The sequence below is a fragment of the Fusarium phalaenopsidis genome (genome assembly GCF_050370095.1).
Source record: "Fusarium phalaenopsidis strain FUZ10S chromosome Unknown contig_32332, whole genome shotgun sequence".
NCBI classification, from domain to species: Eukaryota; Fungi; Ascomycota; class Sordariomycetes; order Hypocreales; family Nectriaceae; genus Fusarium; species Fusarium phalaenopsidis.
Window position 1 is genome coordinate 1,659,570 of NW_028145391.1, and position 23,375 is coordinate 1,682,944.

Consider the following 23,375-nt stretch of genomic DNA (forward strand, 5'->3'; position numbering starts at 1 on the left):
CTTTCTGGGCCTGTCACCGGCCGCAACTCGTTGGTCCCCCGTCAATCTCAGCCCTACCCGCTGGCTGGGCAAAGAAACTTGACTTGACTTGCAGCCCAGCTGAGGAGGCCCTCATCAGATCATCTCTCATTCGTGTCCCAGGAAACGCCTCGTCGGGACCCATCCAAGCAGGCCCCATCCTCCCTGCTCCCCCTCGACGCACACCACCAAAGGGGGGACCCTCCCGCGCCACCGACACACGGACGGGTAGTACTGGACTTGGCTAACCTCCGCCGAAGCCCTGGTCCACTTCTCCGGTTCAGCCCCCCGAACCTCCCTGCTCCGTCCCGCCACTCTTCAAGATGCCCTACCCCGATGGCGTCCCCGGTGTGCCGGGCTCTGCCCCGCAGCAGCAGCCGCCTTTCGACCCTGCAGCTGTCAAGCTGACCCGGGGCACCAGCTGTGTACTCTGTCAGCAGCGCAAGGTTCGCTGCGACAAGAACAAGCCCTGTGCCAACTGCGTCAAGGCAAAGGTTGAGTGCCGTGTCATTCCTCCTCAACCTCCCCGACGCCGGAAGAAGCGTCTACAAGAGAAAGACTTGATTGACCGCCTCAAGAAGTACGAAAGTCTTCTGGCTGAGCATGGTGTCAAGGTTGATGCTATCGGCCATGAGCTGAGACCTGATGGGCCACCAGGCGATGATGTTGACGAGCTGGAGAACGATTTTGAAGGCCTCAAGACATCGCCCGAGGCTAGCTCCTCGCCCGCTGCCTCTCAAGTAGAAAAGTGAGTACCCCTTCACTTTGCCTTCTTTCAGTTATGTTGACCCTGTCACAGAACCGGCGGTGGAACATGGTTCTCTCTGCATAAAGAGGTACGGCCCTGAGACACATCAGCCCCCTCACTCTTCTCATACTAACCCATGTTATAGTTCCGAGCAAGTGAGCATATGCTTCAAGACTCTTCAGAAGATGAGCCTGAAGTTGGCTCTACCATTCACCGTGCCTTTGACCGCATGTTTGCGACTGATGGCTTCCCCTTTATTATCGGCGGCCCCCTTGGCCCCATCACCCAACTTCATCCTTCTACCATTCACATCTTTCAGCTCTGGCAGATCTACATTGAAAACATTAACCCTCTACTCAAGATTACACATATCCCCACGGTGCAGGCACAGATCATCGAGGCGAGCTCCGACATTGCAAATGCACCAAGTAATATCGAAGCTCTCATGTTTTCCATTTACTTGATGGCCATCACGTCTCTGGAGGACGCCGACGTTTATAAACGTTTCAACGAGTCCAAGAAAGAGCTTCTGGCGAGATATCATTCCGGTACTCAGCAAGCTCTTGCCAAGGCTGGCTTCATGCGCGTCAACGACCCCATCCTCCTACAGGCATATATCCTCTACCTCGTGAGTATGCCCAGGACAAGTCATGAGGCCCTTTTAGTAACAATCTCTAGTTCGCTGTTCGGTGGTTCGTTGACCCTCGACAAGTCTTTTGTCTTATTGGACTCGCTGTCCGTATAGCCCAGCGGATGGGCCTTCACCGGGACCCGGGCCAATTTGGTCTGCCCCCGTTTGAGGTTGAACAGCGTCGTCGACTGTGGTGGACCCTTGTTGGGTACGACCGTCGACTGGGAGAAATGTCTGGATCTACCGTTACGGCCCTCTCCAGCGGTGGTGACTGCAAGCTACCCCTGAATGTCAACGATTCAGACTTACACGTTGACGGCAAAGAGATGCCCACACCGCACACGGGACCAACCGAGATGCTCTTTGCTCTCACACGCGTTGAGCTTGCCATGGCTGTCTCGAGTGACAGTAATCGCGACAGCTACAAGTTAAACAATCCAGACAAGAGCCCGGCGGCCACACCTGGCTCTCGATCAACAGCAACCATCCGTCTTGCTGGCCAGGACGGACCCTCATATTCCCTTGAAGGCTACTGCGCACACATTGAGGGCACATATCTCAGCCAATGCGACCCCAAGATTCCCCTGCACTTCTTCACTCTCACCATGACCCGTCAGGCCCTCTGCAAGATGCGCATCCTCAGCTTTCTGGTCCGCATGCACAATGCCGATCATGTACCGCTTAAGGAGATTGAACGAGACAACCTCTTCCTCCAGGCCACGCAGATGATCGAGTACGACAATGTGGTCCAATCATCCGAGTCCCTGCGGCCATTCAAGTGGTACTCAATGCACCACTTTCCCTTCCCGGCATACATGTTTCTCGTGCAGGAGCTGCGTCATCGAGTCTCCGGCCCCATGGTAGAGCGTGCCTGGGACGCCATCTCCAAGAACCACCAGCTGCGCGGCTTACTCAACAATTACCATAGTCCCATGCACATTGCATTCGGTGGCCACTTTATCAAAGCCTGGGACGCACATGAAGCGGCGCTCATTGCAGCTGGCAAACCTGTCCAGCGACCCAGCTTCCTCGGGCTTCTGCGAGAGCGTGCTGAAGCCCGTCGTCGTGCCAAGGCCGAGAATCGTCCTGACCCAGGACTCTCACAGCCTCAGATCGGCGTCCCGCGCTCTCAGGCCGAGACGCCTTCGTCTTCCGCAGGATTCAACTCAGTCGCCGACCAGACCGCCTCTGGTTCCATGTCTGGTGGCCAGCAAGCCAACTCAGGGTCTGTCGCCTCAAGCGATGAGCCTGGCGAAATGGACTGGACGTACCTCATGTCTGGTTACAACGACGCAGGAACCTATCCTCCGATGGGTGGCTTTGGAAGCTTTACCGGGGGGTTCGGCGGAGGCATGCCTGGCCCTGGTATGGGAGGTATGCCTGGCGTGCCTGGTATGGGAGGCATGGGAAGTCCACCAGGGGGCAACATGTTTGGCGGTAACTAGATGGTACAGGCAACTGTTTGCGTGCGCATGATGTGGCACGATACACGGGGGCGTCCTTATTTGCTTTTTTAGAGTCGGGACGGTGGGCAAGCGGGGGAAGCTGTTGTCTCTACAGTGGGCGTCGACTGGAAGAGGGAACCTTTGGCAACGAGAACAAGGCGAGAGAAGTTGTGTTGTGCATATTTTATTTTTATCTTTTTTGGATACCCGGGATGGCAGGGGTAAAGGGACGCACAGGACACGCATATCGCCTGCATCTGCGATGTTTGGGATATTCGCAATGGATGGTTTGGAGCGATAGGTAGCAGAGCACTCCTCTCACTGTTATTGTAGATAGGCATATAGAACCCAACTCAGGTTACTTGAACCAGAACAGCATCTATTGATGGCATCCACGTGTTCCGAGGCCCGAGATTTTAAATATGTGTGAGAGGCGGCCCTCAATATCAAGAAGCCAGAACCCTGAAACCAAACCAAATTGTCAGCACCAACATGCAGACGCGACAAGACAGACGTCTCATGGATGCAGCCATGACGAGATCAATCCGCTGATGTTCTCAGTGGTCTATTGCGAATAGTATAGTATTTGCTTCTCCTCCAATCAAGAGCTAGTCTTTTTGATCCCGCCCATGCAAACATGCGCTCATTCCTCTCTCTTCCTTGAGACATTATGTGTGAAGATGGCTACGGTACGGGTATCGTCTTGCAGCCTGAACAAGTGCCGCCCCCGACATACTATTCACTTGACTCGCCTTCCATCCCTGGGTACGGATACCTTGTTCCCAGCCCCCTGCCTCTCGCAGCAGCCTAGTCTCCACCGCCTGACAAAGCCATTCATTGACCGACCGGTTCGCGAGACATTCTTTCATGCTGCTCTTCCCCTGTTGGATAGCAAGAGGCAGAGTGCCGATCCCCGCCGTCCATGTGATAGGTCATTTCGAGGACGAAATGCTTGCCGGATGTTGCTTTTCTTCTGCGTCGGAGCGCCATGCGAAGTAACCCTCCACCCATGGCGCCCCGGCGGCCAAGACCAACGGCTCAGCGTTCTGCTAGGTATGTTGCACAACTCTAGCGGAGACGCGAGCATGCAGATGCGGCATGCGACCTGAACCTCGTTGGATCAGGCTCTGTCCAAGGTCCACAGCAACGGCTGACGCCCCGATGACCGAGCTGTGCTGGCTGTTCGCCCAGCCGGCCTGGCCTGGCTCTCTGCGTTCTTCTAGGACAGAGGTTTCTGTGCCCAGAAATCGACCCATCTGAGTTGTGCGTGAATGCGGGGGTTCCTGAAGGCTTCAAACACACTGTGCGCGAGCTCATCCGCCTCTTCTTCCGAAAGTCCCATGGTATCAGGCCGGCCCAGTATTGCTGTGATCCAATCCTCGATGATGTTCTGAGTAAAGATTCCAATCTCTCGCATCTTTGCTTCGCTGTGCCATCGTCCAACGGGGGTCGACTGGCACCGCGTGTTGATGTTGGTGAAGCCAACCTCCTCCAGCGTCTCAGCAATGTGGTTGGAAAAGGACAGGTTCCATCCGTAGATAGCGGTAAAGTGTCCCTCAACAAGGTCGTAAAACTTGTTCATGGGATGGTCATCGGCTGTACCGTCTTCGGAGGAGACTCTTGAGATGACCTCGTGAATTTCGATCCAGCCTCCGGGCCTCAGTTCCCTAACCCAGATTGTTAGCACCTGTTGTTCCATCATGCGCAACTGTAACTCTTACTCGAAAGACCTCTGAATGAGTTGCCGCGGTTTGCGCAGGGTTTGCAGCAGAGCTCTAATGTGAATTAGATCCGCATCGGCATAGATCCTTGTCCATGGGCGGTTTTCGTCTTCGAGATCCTCGACCCTAAACTCCACGTTGGGAGGAGTCCAGTGCGGTTGAATAGGTGACAGGTCGGTCCCAATGACACGTGCGCTAGGGAAGTTCTCGGCCACTGAGATAGAAAAGGGTCAGTCTGCGGTAACGTAACGTCGAGGTGCGGAGGAACAAACTATCTTGCGCCCACAACCCAACGCCAGTCCCGAGGTCGACAATCTTTTGCGGATAGTCTCCAATTGGAGCTAAGAATAGCTTGCCATCCATGAGGTAGTCCAAGTACAGCTTATGCTTCAGGCCCTCGCGAACCTGCTCGGCATCATCATTAGGCAGGCCGTAGCGACCTTGAAGGAAGCCTTGATATCGCCTGGCAGGTTAGTCTCCCGCCATTGAGTGTAGCTCAGCAAATATGACACACCTTCCGTGCTCGTACGAGTAAAGCTCTCGTGTGTTGACTGATGTGAACTCGGATGTTTCTATTGAGTCTCCATAATCCGATGATGGGTCCTCTTCAGGGTCGTTGCGGTCCATGGTTGCAGAATCTCTGCTCCGAGTCCGAGTCCCCAACGAGGAAATGTGCTCGAGAAGAGACAATTGTGGCGGAGAAAAGACAAGGACGACGACAGGAATACATGGGCACACAACTAGGCTCAAGACAGATAGAGTCAAACCAAATGGGGCGAGACAGACACTTGGTCAGGTTAACCAAGTACGTTAAGTGTAAGATGGGATGGGCGGTGGGTCGTGGCTATATGCCGGTAGCAGCTACAGAGAGAGCTGATCCCAAGGGAAGGGTACTGGGGGGTGGAAGAGAGACCAGGAGGTAAAGTTTGGAGGGGTGGGATATGACGGGACCAGGAGAACTGGGAAGTCGGGACGCCGATGAAGCCCAAAGTCACGCCCTGACGCCCAGGACGGCGGGACTGCGGGACGTTGTCTGACGGAGAACTCAACTTGCGCAGGGCCGGGCAGGGCAGGACACGACCAACACCACAAGACAGGGCGCTTGAGGACCCAGCAAACCGGGCCGTGGGGAGGGGAATGGTGTCGAGGTGCTAGCCAATGCGAAGGGGGCGTCTCGAGGGACCGCTTCCAGAAGCACGGGATGGAGGGTAGCCGGCGTAGGATGCCCCAGGAAACCTCCCAGAGGTCTGGTAACAAACAAGGTGGCCGTTGCGGGACGGGATGCTTTCTTCAGCCCCAGCAGCCAGCCCAGGGCCCCGAGCCGTCGGGTCAAGCCGAAACCCTTTTCAGGAGCCTGCCTGTGAGATAACCACAAAAGTGCACCGATCAGCGGCCGAGCTGCGACCTGGTTATGACGTGGTCCAAAGGGTGAGGCCAAAACGACCTAAGTTGAGACGGTGTCATTCAGCTAATGCACCGGAATGGATAGATGGACACACGCCGACGAGATGAAGGACCTTGCTGCTGTTGCTGCCCTCTAACTCTGAGTGGGTAAAGGGCGGTTTCTGCTTCAGACGAGGAAAAGGTTGTCCGAGCACGTCGAGCCATGCTCACACGTTGCGACTTGAAATATCCAAGGGAGCCGTGACGATACAGAGTCATCGTGCCATTATCTCGATCGACCCCTCATTCATGAGCCGCTAACTCATGCACACCAAGCGAAGGCTGGGAGGTGTTTGTCACCAGTTCGGCTCGACCTTGGTGGCATGGAATGGCATGGCATGGGCGTGCCATTCCCGGTACCGGTGTGGACCACAGTGCAAAGGACCCCGCCAGATGAGCCCTGATCTGCGCGCTCTCGGTGCGGACTGCACGACACTCAACATGGCTGCGCTGCATCGCGTTATGTAGGCATTTCTCCTGCAATCATTAGCCTAACAGTCCATGCTGGTTCTGCAGAGCCAACCCAGCCCGCATTCAGTTGCAACCGTATGCAACCCTTGCGAGGCCTGGATGTTCGGGCCGGGCATGCCACAACTGCCGTGTTTCGCCTGGCTTGTCATAGCACAGCACAGCACAACGCTGAGCCTGGTTCCTGTCCGCCCTTTCATCTTCTGGCAGATCTCAGGGGTTGAGATGCCACTCCAATGCGAGTTTCAAGCTCTGGAAAGTTGCTGAACCACCTGGTCGGTAACGGTGCTCGTAGCCGAGGCGATCCCAGTGGGTAGGTATTAGTTAGTGTCAATCCGCCTGGCGGATTACCAGCTACATGCTTGCTCTGATCCTTTCGCTCCATAAGTTCAGCAGTCAGATCATTCATGAACCTTGACAGAGTGTCCATCGATAGGCAGGACGAGGGGGCCCTGGAGATTAGGGTTTCTACCTCGGTATGGGCTTGGTAGCGGTCAGCGAGGTTTCTCGTTTCTCGCGCTGTTAGTGACGGGAGGGAAAGAGGCGCCCAGGTTGCTGTTGTTGTCTGTCAAAGCCTCGTTGCAACCCCATCAATTAGGCTGGGCTGAGAAAGTCAAGGGCTTGTGCCATCCCTAGCCCCCGAGAAGCCTGCAATTCATCAACCTAGGGCCAGGCCCAGGCCTCGATGCTGGGAACTTTGTAGCGACAGGGAGCTCGGGAGAGCCGAGTGTTGGCGTTTTGACGTTACCGTGCCGCAATGGCGCTTGAGTATGCTTGCGCTGCGGCTGACAATGTTTCAGGCACAGAAGAATGTGAAATTGCTCAAGCAGGGTTGAGAAGGGGTAGAATCGAAGGCTGGGAAGAAGAATCTCGAGAAGTTGCGTCAAAGAAGGAGGTTGTCGATTGGAAGGTGCACTCTTGAGGTGCTTGACCTCCAGTTCATGCACTTCCTTGGGCATTTTGCCGTCTCTCAGTGGCTGGACTCCCCGCGCGGTCGAAGAAAAAAAAAGGGACACTAGTACAAGCATCACTTTATGCCTGCCTCAAACGAGCCCTGTTCATCGTAAAGAATCCCAAGTACTTCCTAGAGCATTTCTAGAATATTCATTCTTATAATTATAGTCTTTCCCTGAATTTTCTTATATTGTAGGTAAGGTATTTTGTCACAAAATGGGAGCATTTCCTAAGAGTCAGAGGTACTTTGCCCTTACCGTGTATCCCCTAAAGCTTATTTGCTTCAGCGCTTCCGGCCGCCGTTGCATCCCTTTTTGGAAGGAGGGGCTGCCCTCGCCGCCTAATTCGTCAACGAGGGAAGGCGCGTCATGGCTCATTGACGGACCGTGTAAAGTCGCGTCGCCAAAAACACGTCCATCCAATTTGGCTGGAGTGGCCCATGTGCAATCAAGACACTCGCTAGATTGCTTCTGCCATACCAACCCGGACTCGAGATATACGCACATTTCGACCGTTTACTTTCCTTATCACATTGGCTCCTTTGCCGATAGTTGATCGTCTCAGCTCTATTATTCTCTCTTTTGTCGACTTTCCTTCTTGCCTATCCCTCCAGCCCTGAGCCACCTACTTTACGCGACACCACGCCAACGCGCCGACTTCACCCCTTGACTACTTTTCTTCTATTGTCACTTAATCGACCACGCGCCCCATGAAATCGACGATATACGGATATAGCGATCGAACCGCTCCAAGGACTTCACAGCCATGTATCTCCCTCGGTCATTGATCTCGAAGCTATACACCCACCTCCAACAAACTCGGCATCCGCTCTCTCCACCCGTCCTTATCCTAGTCGCCCTTGAACCAGATGCTCTTTGCGCGTGCAGGATCCTTACGAGACTATTGAAACATGACTACATCCCCCACAAGATCCAGCCTGTGGCCGGGTACACCGACCTCGAGAAGGCTGGTCGAGAACTGGTGATGCCCATGATGGAGTCCCAGGGCGGTAGCGGAGGCGTAGTTGTATGCCTGGGCGTGGGAGGCATGGTTGATCTTGGTCCGCTTCTTGGTCTCGAGCCTGAAGGTGAAGAGTCTCCCTACAGTGGCGTTGAGGTCTGGGTCATGGATGCCCACCGGCCATGGAACCTGGGAAACGTGTTTGGCGGTCTACCCCTCGATCCAGCAACCGAGATCTCATCATCTTACCAATCCAGAAGCCCCCCGGGAGTTGATGGCGGCAAGATCACACGTGGTTTTAGACCAGGCAAGGGTGGGATTGTGGTCTTTGACGACGGTGATATCGAGGAGGACATGGAGACGGAGCGAAACGCCTATCTCGCTTTGGTCGATATGCCTGAGATCGACGAGGACGACCAGGATTTGGGAGATTCCGACGACGATGACGAGCATGAAGCTCAAAACTTGGAGCCTGTTCATGCAGGGCAGAAGCGTAAGAGCTGGTCAGACGCCGATGAGGATTTCAGCGACGACGACAGACCTCGGCAACGGCGAAGGAGCAATTCAGTATGTGCCCCAGGTTCAATTGCTACGCAGTCATGACTAACAGCCTTCCAGTCAAGTCCTATTCCAGAGTCACCGCGACGCCCTCAGCCTCGAGGGCTTATATCTTTGCAAGATCCCACCATCGGTCTATCAAGCGATCCAGTTGAGCCTCCTTCAGGAGCGCAACCGCCAGCAGCTGCACCGGCACGCACACTTCGAAGGCGACTCCTACGAATACGACAAGAAAACGAGGCTATTCTCCACCGTTATTACAAGGTTGGCTCCTCTTTCTCGGAGCCACTGTCGTCGATGATGTACTCGCTTGCGTCTGAACTTGGTAGAGAGGATAACGATTTGCTCTGGCTTACAATCGTTGGTGTCACATCTATGGAGCTCTATGGCCGTTCATCGGCAGGCATTGCTGCTCCTATCAGACAGAGCGACAGGAGCCGTCCAACGGGCTGGCTAGGAGTACGAGGAGCCAGGATACGACAACTCCTTCGTGATGAAGTGAGACGTTTAAACCCACCAGAAATCTCGAACGGGCGTGTTGCTGCAGAGAATACGGGCGTTATCCCTACCACGGCGCGAAATCCGGAGGATACTGGGATTCGTCTATCGCCAGAGCCCAGATTCCTACTTATCCGACACTGGAGTCTTTATGACAGCATGCTACACTCCCCTTACCTCTTTTCTCGCCTCAAGACATGGAGCGAGACGGGAATCAAGCGTCTCCATAAATTGCTTGCTAAGATGGGAGTTAGCCTGGCCCAGTGCAAACAGAGCTATACACACATGGACATGATGCTCAAGCGAGAGCTCAGGGCCAAGCTCTTGAAATATGGCTCACTCTATAATCTCGATGAGATGGTACCGTCGGTCGACACTGATGGAAAAGACCGCGCAGGCGCCAAAGATGGTTGGGGCTTTGTCCGAAGCTGGGGATGGCGGGCAACGCTAAGTGCTCAAGATGTCGGTGTCGTTATAGGCGCACTCCTTGAAGTGGGAAAGCACGCACAAACAGTAGACAATGCGCCAGCAGCAAGTCAAGTCGGGAAGGAAATTGAAGAGGAAGCCGAATTCGCGGCGCAAGGAGAGGAATGGGTTGGGCGATTCTGGGAGGCGTACGATGCCCTTGAGGAGTAAGTCGACCATGATCGCAAGCCAACGAACTTATACTAACAGTCATGACAGCATCGATGCCTTGAAGAGTGGTCTTCCCACCGCCCAATTTCTCCACCGCGCAATCTATCGAACAGGAACTTCTCTCATCAACAAGAAACAGATCAAACATCTCCGCGCATTTCGCATGTGCGTTGTCAAGGATGGGCCTGACGTATCACTTTTCACCCATCCTGCGGCACTTACCAAGCTCTCACTATGGATTGGAGAAGCCCTTGCTGAACAAGAGAGAGAAGCTCATGGAAAATTATCACACGGCGGCCGCGGTACACCTCTTGTTGTAGCCAGCCTCAACGAGAAGCGGGGCGTGTACATTGTTGTGGGAACCGGTGGTGGAGGTGGCCCAGACACGACGTTCCTTGATAGAGAGGCAGCGAAACAACGGAAAGCTGAAAGAGAAGCAAAACTAAAGAAGAAGGAGGAGTCGCGACTTGCTAAACAGAAGGTTAGGGAAGAGAAACGGGCAGCACGGCGAGACGCAGGCGACGACGAAGACGAGCTGGAGACAGAATCAGAAGGATCTGACAGCTCAGACTCGGACGAGTCAGAAGACGAGGATGTTGAGCATGAGAAGGGCTACGGCCTGAACAAGTTTGGCAGCGCATTCCAGGAGGTTGTATCAGAAACCAACACACGGGTGCGCATCGACAGCTTTGAGCATTGCGTGGTGGAAGTGAAGAAGGAGGATCTCGGGGGCTTCCTTGAGAGTCTGAGTATGAAGGCGGTGGTTGGTTGAAAGCCGCGGCAGTGTATAGTGGTTGATTGAGACTTGTGGCGTCGATGGTGGTGGTGATTCGTCATGGCACAGGTAAGCAGACGGGATGATTAGTTTTTGAAATCTGTTGGAGCTGGGATGGATGGAGTAGGAGTTGGAGTACTGAGGCGAGGGAGGCATCATATCATGACTTGGGAAAAAGCAGCATAGCAGAGCATAGCATGCACGCATGGGCGGAACTGTCTGTGGCTAATGATACCTTGAATCAAAGTTGAAACAAATGAATCCTGTCAAGTCTCTTGGTTTGCTTATTCTTTAGTTATGCCCCAGAGTAGAAGGTCGAGGTTGGATCCAAGGACTTGGCCGTATTCAACCACCAATCGATCGGCCTCGGTTCCCTGATTACTTTTCCATCGCTGTGATGAGCGACTGCTGATTGGGCCACGGCATGATGGGTCAAGGTATGACCGTCAGCAACAAGCAAAGTCCGTCAGACATGGTGGGCAATCCCCGCCGCTCTCCCCATACAATCTCGGCGCCAGTACCGGCGCGGTGCTTATTTTCGAGCCGCCTGCACGGGTATTGATGAGGATCCTTCGTTAATATGGCTTAATCAGGTTTACGCAATGTAACGCTAGCATGATAGGGCTGACGGGCGACATCTTGGAGTGAGGGACAAGGAGTATAAATAAGAGCTGGAGGAAGGGCTCCTAGAATGAGTGGATGTCTTGAACGACACTCTAGTCCACTTCGATAATTAAAACGGGAGCATCATGAGTTCTAAACCTTGGGCTGATGGCCCATTCCCTCTCATCAGCGCCTCAATATCTGGAGACAATGTGAGCAACTTCAACACCTACAAACAGCTCCCCTTGCTAATTCGCCAAAAGGCAGAAAAGCCGGTCCAAGGAGCAAGGAAGCTTGCGGCCGAAATGACACTCGTCCATAACCTCATCCTCCGGGGTATCAACACAATCTACAACCAGGCCGTCAACGTCGGGGCCAGAGGGACAGACAAGGACAAGCTCGACTTTGCCAACTTTGCGTACCAGTGGGGGGCCATGCTGTCGGAGCACCACGACACTGAGGAGAAGATGGTGTTTCCAGAGATTGAGAAGATCACAGGGGTGCCGGGCCTGATGGGAGACAGCGTGGCAGAGCACCATGCGTTTCATGACGGGCTGACGCAGTACATGGAGTATCTCGACAAAGTTCGCAGCGGCAACGAGACATATGACGGAGAGAAGCTAAAGGCCATTATCGACTCGTTTGTTCCAGTAATGCAGGAGCATCTGGTTCACGAGATTGAATCGCTCGTCAAGTTGACAGATCATGAAGACAAGTGCGACTGGGCAGCCTGGTTCAAGAAGACGGTCGACGCCATTGTGAGCAAGGACATGAAGGACTCTGAGTTTCGGGCAAGTCTCCAGCCCTCAAGACGCTGGACGAAGAAGCTGACAATTGCAATGTTAGACCAACACGTTTCCTCTGACCATGATCCTCCACGACAAGACATTCGAGGGCGGCGTCTGGAGCAGTTTCCCGCCTGTTCCATGGCTGGTCCTGTGGGTGATGCGGTACCTATTTATGAATACGCGTAAAGACTGGTGGAGGTTCGCGCCATGCGACTACAGCTCGCAGCCCCAGGAACTACCATTTGCATCATGATGCGGCAGAAGACGGTGTATATCAGTTTGCTTTTGGTCGTGAGTAGCGAGTTGATGCAGAATCATGGATTCTAGAAGCCCCAAGCTGTTGCAGAGGAAAGAAGGGAGTCATGATAGCATGCCTTGTGGCGGCCCAATGAGGCTAGGGATAATGTTGAGATCGAGGAGGGCAGGGAGGGACCTTGTTGACAATGCTCGGCGAATTCGAGGGTGACATGGTTTCGAGTGGGTTTTGAGGCTGTGCAGCGAGACCGGAGGGACGCTATCTGAGGCATCATGAGGTGCTACCTGGCTGAATGATGGTGGTTGGACCTGATGTTGTAGCCATCAACGCCTTCATGGCAAGCAAACAACGACCATTTTTTCATAATGTAAATAATACATCTCATCTTTCGCCTTGCACAAACATTCATCTCTCCATCATCAAAGATAACAAAAAGAACCCATGTCATGGCTGGAACGGAGCTTACCAGGATGGGTTAAGCAGCCCAACGGCGCTGACGCCTTGGTCTAGTCAGGCGGGCGCAGCAGAGCTTATTGACGATAGAGTCGTGCGTTTCCGACTTGGCAAACAACGGACGCTTGGTACCTTTTTTTTCGCCAGGGAGGGAGCAAGGTACTTCTTCTTTCGTTAATGGCATGGTTGATGGTGGTTGTACCTTTTGGAGAGCAGAGACCAGGGTTTGTGTTGCTGTAGCGTAGAGATTGGCAGCTAACCCGAGTGGAGTAGGTGATGATGACTAATGCCAACTTGCACTCCTCTAACAGAACCAGTTCGTCCTCTCGGTGCTTTGCAAGACTCCGCCACAGCCACACAAGGATGAGGAAGCTCACGTCGCCGCCCCCGGGTGTGGCCAGGGCTGGGCTGCCACAGAGCAGATGGTCAACGGAGCGGTTGCCATAAAGAGGTGGCAGGCGTTGAAAGAGGCAAGTGATTGGCCCTCGCTCGGCTAGAGGTCGGTGATGGGTAGCGTCCCATGTTTGAGGTGGGTTTTTTTTGCGAGGATAAGCAATGGAAACGTCTGAAGCTTTTGGCCAAGTCTGCGAGACATTTCGGGTCACGTCTCGAATTGTACAAGGACTCACGATAGACCAATGGTTTCGAGTCGTCGCGTCGGGATTCGTCATCAGAGTCGTCTCGGTCTTGGGAGACGGAAAGCGAGGATCCTAGACTGAAGTGCCCTTGTCCGTCCATCACCACCTCCTGCGGGGTCCAGGTCCGTCACCCATTGATTGACCCCGCCCCCACTAAAGCGGCGTGTCCCCAGTGGGCAGCACCTCAACAGCCCGACAGGAGGGAGGCCACCGGGCTGGATGCACCTGGATACACCCGAGGCCCCTATGACCTGCTGGACAAGGCGCTGAAGGCCCGCTGAAGTTCGCCCTGCTTCAGGTCCCACGTTTCAAGAGCCGCCTCCAGCCCAGTAGAGGGACTCTCAACGCCCCCAGATCTCGCTCACCCGAGCCGTCACTCTCACACGCACACTCGCTCGCTCGCGTCCATCCATTCCAACTTTGCCCGGTCCGTCATCCACATCCACATCCTCTCCTCCAACCCAAACGTCGTCCGTCCGTCCTCTTGTCACCTAGCGGCCTCCACTCTTGCGACGTACCAGTATTCCACCACCACCGCCCCAAGCTTGCTTCGCTCTCTCGAGTGCTTGCATCTACCACTCTCACCTTTGAATATTCTCGAACCCCAGAACCTGAAACAACATCTATACCTACCTACCAACTTGATGATCGCGATCAACGACTGCGTCTTGCTGTCACACCCACCACACGCCCACCTCTCACGACCCTGAAAGCCTCCCCCTCACCAAGGTCCCGTCGTTTCCACTCGGTTCCGCCAACGTCGCCTCTTCCGCCCAAATCTTTGAGACGTCGACCTCGATACACCCATCGACGACTGCCCGACGCTTCTCGAACCAGACCTCCCCATCGCCTTCGCGACCTGTCTCCGCAGCCCCTCGTTTTCCTGACTTCGAGACGCTCCGGGACGTCCTATTTCCCATAGACGGTTGCGCAATTCGCGCTCGCTATCCAAGCCCCGCCGACACACGAAACGGACTCTAAGACACCATGGGCAAATCGTGAGTGCATATTTCTAATCCGCGTCTGTCATGTTTTTCGCCGTCCTCGCTTCATGGGCGTTGCCTCCCCCGCGCACTCCGGTGACGTGCATCGCCCTTTGAGCCAGAGCCTCGTCAGGCGCAATCGCATTTGTCAACTTCGGATCCCCGCGGAAGCTAGGGACCGACGTCATTGTACTTGGATCGGCTTAACCACGATGACGGTTTATAATGCTGACCACTACCGTTCCCCCATCCAGGCAGTCCAAGCTGTCGCAAGACCAGCTCGTCGAGCTCCAAAAGTCGACTCACTTTGACAAGAAGGAGCTGCAGCAATGGTACAAGGGTGAGTCTGCCGCCGCCGCCGTCGCCACTGCCAACCCCTGGTCGCCGTGTCGACCCCCTCTCCGAGATAAGACGGTTTGCCTGACAATGGGGCCCTAGGTTTCCTCAAGGACTGCCCCTCGGGCACGCTCACCAAGGAGGAGTTCCAAAAGATCTACCGACAATTCTTCCCGTTTGGGGATCCGAGCTCATTCGCCGATTATGTATTCAACGTGTTCGATAGCGACAAGTCGGGCAACATCGACTTTAAGGAATTCATCTGCGCGTTGAGTGTTACTAGCCGAGGCAAGATGGAGGACAAGCTGGACTGGGCCTTCCAGTTGTACGACATTGACGGCGACGGCAAGATTAGCTACGATGAGATGCTCAAGATTGTTGAGGCCATCTACAAGATGGTGAGTCCTAGGGTTCTTGGGATATGTTCCCTCTTCAGCTGCTAACGTCGCTCAGGTTGGGTCCATGGTTAAACTCCCCGAAGACGAAGATACCCCAGAAAAACGAGTAAAGAAGATCTTCCGCATGATGGACAAGGACGAGAACGGCAGCTTAGACATGGAAGAGTTCAAGGAGGGCAGCAAGCGAGACGAGACGATTGTCTCGGCGCTATCCCTGTATGACGGGCTGGTGTAGAAGGCGGAGAGGAGAAACGACAGACAGACAAACAACCCACTCGCCCAGACAGTAGAAAGAAGATGGAAGCGGAAACATGCAGCATGAAAAGGAGGGCTGACTGACGGGACGCCATGCTTGACTTGGCCTGGAGTGTGAGGAGCTTGTGTCTTTTTGCTTTCCTTGTTTAACTCCTAAGGGCACGTCCTCTTGTTTTTTGCGAGTGAGGGTCTTGGAGATGGTCTATGATTACGGAATAAATCGTCCATGTGTCTAATGAGGTTGATCGAGAGTTGAGCTGGTTGTCGAGTCGTGAACGTATCGGAGAATTGCTCACTGTCACTGTCCGGGATGGGCCACGGCCAAGCCACGGACACTTGGCAGATGCTTGGCTTGGTCAGAGAGCTGGGATCCTGGGATATAAGGATATAGTTATGCCGGTTGGGTTTAGTCATTGGGGTTTACTGTTTTGGAAACTTGGTTTATGAGGCGGATGATGGTTAACACTTGGTCGCGTAGGTAGATACAGAGGTGAGTAACATGGAGCAAAGAGTGGGAGCAGGTTGGTTTCAGTTGGAGCTTAGCCAGGCGTTTACAGTCGACATACTGAATTACGAATATCACGTTTCCTTTATACCATGTATTCTTTTATATAAACCATTATTTCTTCGATCATTAGCGTCGACAACTCATCTCCCCTGCCCTGGTCCATCATGAAGCTCAATATGGAAAAGCGGATCCACTCGCAACGACCAACTCAGGCACTTTCACCTCAACTTTCACCCATCGAACGACGTTTCTCCATTATCCCTCATGACTTGTACAGAAACCTCAAAACAATATCTCTACTTCACATCTCCTCATAGGAGCCTCATAGTGTGCCCGTGTTCCCATCATGGGTTCTCTCGCCGCCCTCATAGACCAGCTGGAGCCCGAAGTTGAGGACCCAGAAGAAGGTGAGACACATGCTGTATACTCAAAAGCTTCAGTCACTGACATAGGAACAGAAACGTTTCTCCTCTACTCTCAACCTATTCCTTCGCTAGACCTCGGCTTCATCGACCCTCGCGCTGCGTCGGTAGACGTCTCTGTCGCGGGGCATGACTTTACTATTCATCAGTCACCCGCTGTCCTTTCATCATCTCGTGCAGGCGGCACAACCGGAGCAGGTCAGGACACACCATCTTATTCAAGCATTCGTCCTTTTCCTTCACCCATTACAACTAGTTGTTAAAACTTTTCGACTACAGTCATCTGGAAGATATCCCCCAGCTTCGCCTCATGGCTCGCCTCCCCCTCCAACCCTGTATGGGGCACCACCTCAAGCTCCCCCTCAGTCCTTGAGCTCGGCTGCGGTATCTCCCCCCTGAGTGCCCTCGCTCTCGCCCCGCGCGTCGCCCGCTACATCTTGACGGACCAGTCCTACGTCCAGCGCCTCCTCCAGCGCAACATTGACCAAAACCTCGAGTCCGCTCTGGGCTCTTCTGGCACGTCCACGCCAACGGGGAGGTCTAGGAAGAAGCGTGGTGGTCACGCTCACCCTGTGTCCAAGCCCAGCATCAACTTCACCACACTGGATTGGGAGACGGACGAGGTAACACCGAGCCTGACGGGGAGCGGTGAAGTGCGCAGTTTCGACGCCGTTGTTGCCTGCGACTGCGTCTACAACTACGCCCTCGTGTCGCCCTTTGTCCAAACCTGCGTCGATGCGTGCCGCCTACGCTCCGCTGACAATGCCTTCACTGGTGACGACTCACGACCGTGTATCTGTGTCATTGGCCAGCAGCTCCGCAACGACGAGGTCTTCGAGTCATGGCTCGAGACGTTTCACGCGTCCTTCCGTGTGTGGAGAGTCCCCGACGACGCCCTCCCAGAGGACTTGAGGTCCAGTGCTGGATTTGTGGTTCACATTGGCGTTCTGAGAGACCAGATGAGGTAGGGAATAACCTCAGCACCCTTTTTGATGTACACAACATCTACGTCTTTCACTCTGATTAGGACACCATCTTGTTTCAAGATCTAGCGCGCAATTGCGTCTTTCAGATTCATTCGACTTGGATCAACTCCGTGTTGAAGCATCCATAAATCTCGACTAGAAAACACCCCATAACTAATATTGATGCCACTTTTGGGCACTTTTTTCATCCATCCATTCATTCAACCACGGGGCCGGCGTTACTTGATCACCAACCTCCGTCCCATGCCAATTCCAGAAACCAAATAAAAAAAGATGCTAATCGCAGCAGTATGCCAGTTGCCCAATCCACTTCGCCGTAAAGACCATTTTGATATAAAACCTCGTCTGACCGCTACCAGCTGGTCATCTCGATTACCAATCCAGGGGCTCCTTCTTCTCCTCGCCACGATTTGTCTTGGGAACGGCCACGGCCTTGGCAGCCAGCTTGCCACCCTGTCCAGGGCGCTTCAGGTAGCCAGTGCCGTCGAGCCAAGGGGTGTTGGCCGTCATCCGTCGCTCGAACTCGGCGATCTTGTCCTCCTGCTGCATAGTGAGGCCAATGTCGTCGAGGCCGTTGACCAGGCAGTGCTTGCGGAACTCCTCAACGTCGAAGCTGCAGATGGTTTCACCCGAATCCTTCTTGATGAGCTGGTTGGGCAGGTCGATCTCGATATCGCGTCCAGCCCGGGCCTCAGCTGCGATGGCATCAAGGGTAGCCTTGTCATCGATCCTGATAGGCAGCATGCCGTTTTTGAAGGTGTTGTTGAAGAAGATATCGGCAAACGAGGGGGCGATGATGCACTTGATGCCGAAGTCGAGGAGAGCCCAGGGAGCGTGTTCTCGGGAGCTACCGCAACCAAAATTGGGTCCGGTAACCACCAGGATCTTGCTCTGTCGGTACTTGCCCTGGTTCAGGATAAAGTCGGTGTTCTCGGAGCCGTCGGGGTTGTATCGCAGCTCGTAAAAGGCAGCCGAACCCAGACCAGTTCGCTTAATGGTCTTGAGGAACTGCTTGGGAATGATGGCGTCGGTGTCGACGTTGGATCGGTCCAGGGGAGCGGCGGTACCCTTCCAGATGGTGAACTTGGGCAGACCGGCCGAGTCGTTGTCTCCAGCCAGGGTGTTGGTGTGAGGCTCGGTGTCCAGGGGCTGGTCACCAATCATCTCCCGCTCCTCCGAATCGTCCTTGGTCCTCTCATCAACGTGGGGCTCCTCGGCAGGCAGCTCGCGGGCCTTGAAGGTAGAGTCGTGGGTGTAGTGAGACAGCTTGCGGACATCGGCCAGCTTGCCCACAATGGCGGCGGCGGCAGCCATGACGGGCGACATGAGGTGAGTTCGGCTCAGGGCACCCTGACGGCCCTCGAAGTTTCGGTTAGACGTGCTGGCGCATCGCTCCCTGGGGGCCAGGATATCGGGGTTCATGCCCAGGCACATACTGCATCCAGCCTCCCGCCACTCGAAACCGGCATCGAGGAAGATCTGGTCGAGACCCTCCTCCTCGGCCTGAGTCTTGACAAGTCCAGAGCCAGGAACAACCATGGCGCGCTTGATGTTGGCAGCAATCTTGCGTCCCTTGACCACGTTGGCGGCGGCGCGCAGATCCTCAATTCGCGAGTTGGTGCACGAACCGATAAACACCTTGTCGACGGGGATATCCTCCATGGGAGTGCCGGCAGTGAGGCCCATGTACTCAAGCATGCGGCGGCCAGCAGCCTTCTTGGCCTCCGTGCTGAAAGTCTCGGGGTCCGGGACGGAGCCGGTGATGGGGACAACATCCTCAGGGCTGGTTCCCCAGGTCAGGGTAGGGATGATATCCTTGGCGTCAATGAAGACATCAATGTCGTACTTGGCGTCAGGGTCCGATGCCAGAGACTTCCAGTAGGCAACGGCCTTGTCCCAGGTCTCGGAGCCATACTTGGGAGCCAGGGGTCGGCCCTTGAGGTACTCAAAGGTGATCTCATCAGGGGCAACCATACCGGCACGGGCACCACCCTCAATAGACATGTTGCAGATGGACATGCGAGCCTCCATGCTCAGGCTGCGGATAACGGAACCGCAGAACTCAATGACGGCGCCGGTACCTCCGGCAGTACCGATCTTGCCAATGGCGTGGAGAACCACATCCTTGGAGCTGACACCGGGGGACAGCTCACCATCGACCTGTATCCTCATGTTCTTGCTGCGCTTGGTGATCAGACACTGGGTGGCCAGCACGTGCTCGACCTCGGAGGTGCCGATACCGAAGGCCAGAGCTCCAAAGGCGCCATGGGTTGAGGTGTGGCTGTCACCACACACGACGGTGGTGCCGGGGAGGGTGAAGCCCTGCTCAGGACCGATAACATGGACAATGCCCTGTCGCTTGTCGCTCAGGCCAAAGTATGTGACGCCAAAGTCCTTGACATTCTCCTCCAGGGTGACACACTGGGTTCGCGAGTCGTCCTCCTCGATAAACGAGGCGATGTCCTTGAGGGTCTTGCGGGAGGTGGTGGGGATGTTCTGTGGCGCCTCATGTTAGCCGATGCCAAGATTCCAGGTTTAGATACAATTGGCAAAACATACGTGGTCAGTGGTGGCCAGAGTGCAGTCTGGTCTTCGGACTTTTCGGCCGGCGTTCTTCAGGCCCTCGAAAGCTTGCTGTAAGGAATTCTAGTCAGCGGCTGTCGGGGGCCAATGTAGATCCTTTTTAGGAGGGTCAAGATAAACTTACTGGTGATGTCACCTCGTGGACCAGATGTCGGTCTAATCGGATTTCTTGTCAGGCCTCGTGCTTTTCAATGCAGAAAACAGTAAAACTCTCAAACTTACCGATGTACAGAAGAATTGTGCCATCCAGCTTCTCGTCGACGATGTGCGCCGACAGCACCTTGTCGTAGAGGGTCTGGGGGGTACCCACGGGAGCAGGCATTGTGGCGATTTGTGCGTGAGACAAGATCGAGTCTTTGGCAGGCACACAAGATGTGATCTAGGAGTAACAGGACGAAGAGGAGCGTAAAATGGCGTGCCCAGGAGAGTGAAAGGGAGAGAGAAGAGAGAGAACCTGGACTGTTCACCTCGAGGGGAAGATTTTATGATGATGGAACAACGTCCAAGGGAGAAACAGGCAGAACTGGAATTGGGAAAGAACAAGAAAAAAGGACGCCCCGACCCTTGGACTTTATTAAATTTCCCAAGCTGAGCTGCCCCCCTCCCCTACCTACGGACCAACTCGTCGAGCTTGATAAAAAAACCAGACAGGGTGCCATTTCTTGGGAGCGCCGATGATCGGAGGGGTCCGTTTGCGGCGCCCGTCAGCATTCCGAGGTCACCAACAGGCCAGACACTGGCAGACAGAGACGCCAGCGCGGGGTAGCCCCACACGCCGCACCTGCCCTGATTGCTAAATGACGTGCCGCCATTGGCCGTCGCTCCGATCCTGCCGGCCGATGCCCGCTTCTTCAACCTCCGATGCGAGCTTCCATCTCAGACAGCGCTGAGGAGCAACCAAGGGTTCCATCAATTACGACATTAGCTTGCTTCTCAGCGGGCGCCTGTCCTCTCCTCAATGCCATTACATTACATTACGTTACTTCGCCCTTGCCCGACATTTGGAGGGCCATTAACCCACGGTTATCCACACTCTCCTATATCGCTGTTCACCTTTCAGCCCGTATCTAGCATCTAAACCTCCAGCAAACCTCAATGCTTTTCCTCTGCTGAATCTCTATAATTTATGTCATTTCATTAAAAGGCCATCCTAGCCAATGCTCTGACTCTACCAGTGTTATCAATGTCTACACAACACATCCTCATGCCACTCTTTTCCCCTCCGTAGTCGCCGAACCTCCCTGATGCCCAGCCCTCCGGACCCGCCATCGGCGCACGCTTTGCCCCGGGTCAATATCTATATCACTTTTCTCCCCTGCAACAGGCCTGGCCCAAAGCCCCGCCACCGCCTCTCCTCGCCGGCACCGGCCGCTTCCCGAGTATCCGCCCGGCCGTTACCTTACACTCCGGTCAGGCTCCGCCGAAACATGGCCAACGTTCCAACAACCAAACATTCCATTCTCTCGTTCTCGTACTCATTCATGCAACGCTTCATGATAGTCGTGAACTCCATAATCCACACCATGAGCACCACCATGCTGAATATCAAGGGAGACGCAAGAGCAAATCTTGCCAAGTCCCTCCAGTTGTTAGCCTGGCCAGTCCGCTCCCAGTACTCCGATCTTGAATCAAGGACAGGCTGCACTGTTCGCCAGTACAGTTTCAAAACCCATATGCAACACCCCTTCACCGCATTCGAGACCTCCTTAATAGCATCCCATAATCCTCGTCTGCCGTCTTTACCATATCCGTTACTGGAAGGATCTGCGATGCCGTCTTCGGCGTTGAGACGAGTGGGAAAACTGCCTGGCACGTGCACTGCCAGGTCCATTGTCTGATTGTTGGCTTCTGTGCCGTGTTCCAGCCTCTGTCTGAGAAGGTATTCCGGGCTCTTGCGGGTCTTGTCCTCCTGGAGGGTGTCTGCCGCTGTCGTGTTCCTCATGTCGCCCAACTCCATCGTAGAAGTTGATGTGGACAGACTGCTGCACTGGAGACTAGCCGCGGGCACCTCTGACGTCGGTTCTGGCTCTTTGTTGGAAACACAAGTCTCGGAGGGCAGTTCTGGGTACCGCTCTGTAAGCTCCTGGTGTCTCGATATAGTATCGATTGCTCGAGTCTCTGTTGCAGACCCCGATCTCGGCCAAGTACTCCGACCACGATTCTCCTGGGAAATCTCCAGGGCGCCTGTCGTTTTTCCCAAGCTTCGAAGTTTCTGAATCGTGCGGTTCGCTTTGCGTCTCTGTTGAAGACCTGTCTGTGAGTCGTAATCTGGTTTGGGGTGGGATGTTGACATGGTCTGGGCGTATCCAGTAGTGGTGGTGATGCGTGTGGAAGCGCACGTCCGTTTCACCTCGTTGCCCTTGTTCGTAATGTCCCGCATTGCGTCCTGCGCCCAGGTTCTGATACCGTTGCTGTCGTCTTTGCTCTTGAGCGTCGTCAAGCTCGGTTGGTCTACCAGGGCGAGCTTCTTCCTAAGGGTATTGACGTCGGCTTGTATTTCCTCCATCGTCATGAGCTGGTCTCTCAATCCTGTACCGACCACCTCTTCTCTCTTTGGTGTCTGGGGATAGCTGAGGAGATCTGAGTCCGATGTCTTTGTCGACTCGTCGTAATCCAGGAATCCGATTTCGCTTCTCGCTGTTGTTTCTGGGATCCAATCCAGTCGCTGCACTATCGGCAACCGGCAGGAACTGTCCTTCACCTGCCGTTGGCAGTGCGACTCGTCTGCCAGGGCTTCTGCTAGCTGTGGGCTCTACACACTTCTTTCTAGGTTCTCCTGCTGGTATAACGACCCTAAGTTGGGGTGCGGCTGGTTTTCCGCTGGTGAATTGTGCACGATCGGGCTTGAGAGTGTCTGAAGGGTAGCGAATTTCTTGTGGTGGTTTGTCGTCGAATCGCGCACGGGGCTTTGGGAAGGAGGGTTCCTGCGATGAATGAATCCGTCGAGCATGCTCTTTGACGAGGCCAGGCTGAAGCTGTGGTTCAGTGGCAGCGGGTTGACGATCTTCGAGAGACCGGGAAGTGAAGCGCTGCTGGGTGTTTTGGGGACCTTCTGTACCCCTCCTGAGTCTGCTTCCGCCTGGGGGCCTCTGCCTAAAAAAGGCATGACAACTCGCTTTTGACGTTGTTTTTCTTGTTCGCTTGTTTGTGCATCATTGGCAACAGTCGCTGCTTTGCCGCCCCGCGGGTTCTTTGTCTCTGGAAAGCCACCCCGTCTTTCTGTGACATGCTGGGAGCGGCTTGGGTTGGCTCGAAGAGGGGAGCCATCATTTGGTCCAGGCTCTGAGGGTTCGTCAAAAATAATCCCGTTC

The 23,375-nt window shown here is 54.5% G+C and overlaps 8 protein-coding genes across 8 annotated transcripts; 5 read left to right on the forward strand and 3 right to left on the reverse strand.

Moving 5' to 3' along the window:
- Positions 1 to 341: 341 nt before the first annotated feature.
- Positions 342 to 2,842, forward strand: LRP88_13510 (transcription factor domain-containing protein; the record flags this gene model as incomplete). The annotated part of the gene is made up of 3 exons (XM_083249873.1): positions 342 to 758; positions 912 to 1,394; positions 1,445 to 2,842. The coding sequence occupies 3 exons, from the start codon at positions 342 to 344 to the stop codon at positions 2,840 to 2,842; spliced, it is 2,298 nt and encodes a 765-aa protein (XP_083094207.1).
- Positions 2,843 to 4,061: 1,219 nt separating this feature from the next.
- LRP88_13511 (S-adenosyl-L-methionine-dependent methyltransferase) lies at positions 4,062 to 5,190 on the reverse strand (the record flags this gene model as incomplete). The annotated part of the gene is made up of 4 exons (XM_083249874.1): positions 4,062 to 4,509; positions 4,564 to 4,777; positions 4,836 to 5,026; positions 5,078 to 5,190. The coding sequence occupies 4 exons, from the start codon at positions 5,188 to 5,190 to the stop codon at positions 4,062 to 4,064; spliced, it is 966 nt and encodes a 321-aa protein (XP_083094208.1).
- A 3,003-nt stretch (positions 5,191 to 8,193) lies between these two features.
- Positions 8,194 to 10,852, forward strand: LRP88_13512 (DNA replication initiation factor CDC45 domain-containing protein; the record flags this gene model as incomplete). The annotated part of the gene is made up of 3 exons (XM_083249875.1): positions 8,194 to 8,955; positions 9,007 to 10,076; positions 10,129 to 10,852. 3 exons carry the CDS (start codon positions 8,194 to 8,196, stop codon positions 10,850 to 10,852), a joined length of 2,556 nt encoding a protein of 851 aa, XP_083094209.1.
- Positions 10,853 to 11,604: 752 nt separating this feature from the next.
- LRP88_13513 (uncharacterized protein) lies at positions 11,605 to 12,499 on the forward strand (the record flags this gene model as incomplete). The annotated part of the gene is made up of 3 exons (XM_083249876.1): positions 11,605 to 11,670; positions 11,722 to 12,216; positions 12,305 to 12,499. The coding sequence occupies 3 exons, from the start codon at positions 11,605 to 11,607 to the stop codon at positions 12,497 to 12,499; spliced, it is 756 nt and encodes a 251-aa protein (XP_083094210.1).
- Positions 12,500 to 14,580: 2,081 nt separating this feature from the next.
- On the forward strand, positions 14,581 to 15,545 carry LRP88_13514 (frequenin; the record flags this gene model as incomplete). Its single annotated transcript, XM_083249877.1, has 4 exons — positions 14,581 to 14,591; positions 14,831 to 14,916; positions 15,015 to 15,310; positions 15,366 to 15,545. 4 exons carry the CDS (start codon positions 14,581 to 14,583, stop codon positions 15,543 to 15,545), a joined length of 573 nt encoding a protein of 190 aa, XP_083094211.1.
- An 874-nt stretch (positions 15,546 to 16,419) lies between these two features.
- Positions 16,420 to 17,463, forward strand: LRP88_13515 (S-adenosylmethionine-dependent methyltransferase; the record flags this gene model as incomplete). Its single annotated transcript, XM_083249878.1, has 3 exons — positions 16,420 to 16,480; positions 16,532 to 16,693; positions 16,775 to 17,463. The coding sequence occupies 3 exons, from the start codon at positions 16,420 to 16,422 to the stop codon at positions 17,461 to 17,463; spliced, it is 912 nt and encodes a 303-aa protein (XP_083094212.1).
- Positions 17,464 to 17,853: 390 nt separating this feature from the next.
- Positions 17,854 to 20,386, reverse strand: LRP88_13516 (3-isopropylmalate dehydratase LEU1; the record flags this gene model as incomplete). The annotated part of the gene is made up of 4 exons (XM_083249879.1): positions 17,854 to 19,977; positions 20,041 to 20,115; positions 20,189 to 20,220; positions 20,287 to 20,386. The coding sequence occupies 4 exons, from the start codon at positions 20,384 to 20,386 to the stop codon at positions 17,854 to 17,856; spliced, it is 2,331 nt and encodes a 776-aa protein (XP_083094213.1).
- A 1,077-nt stretch (positions 20,387 to 21,463) lies between these two features.
- Positions 21,464 to 22,570, reverse strand: LRP88_13517 (uncharacterized protein; the record flags this gene model as incomplete). The annotated part of the gene is made up of 1 exon (XM_083249880.1): positions 21,464 to 22,570. One exon carries the CDS (start codon positions 22,568 to 22,570, stop codon positions 21,464 to 21,466), a length of 1,107 nt encoding a protein of 368 aa, XP_083094214.1.
- Between the last annotated feature and the right edge of the window lie 805 nt (positions 22,571 to 23,375).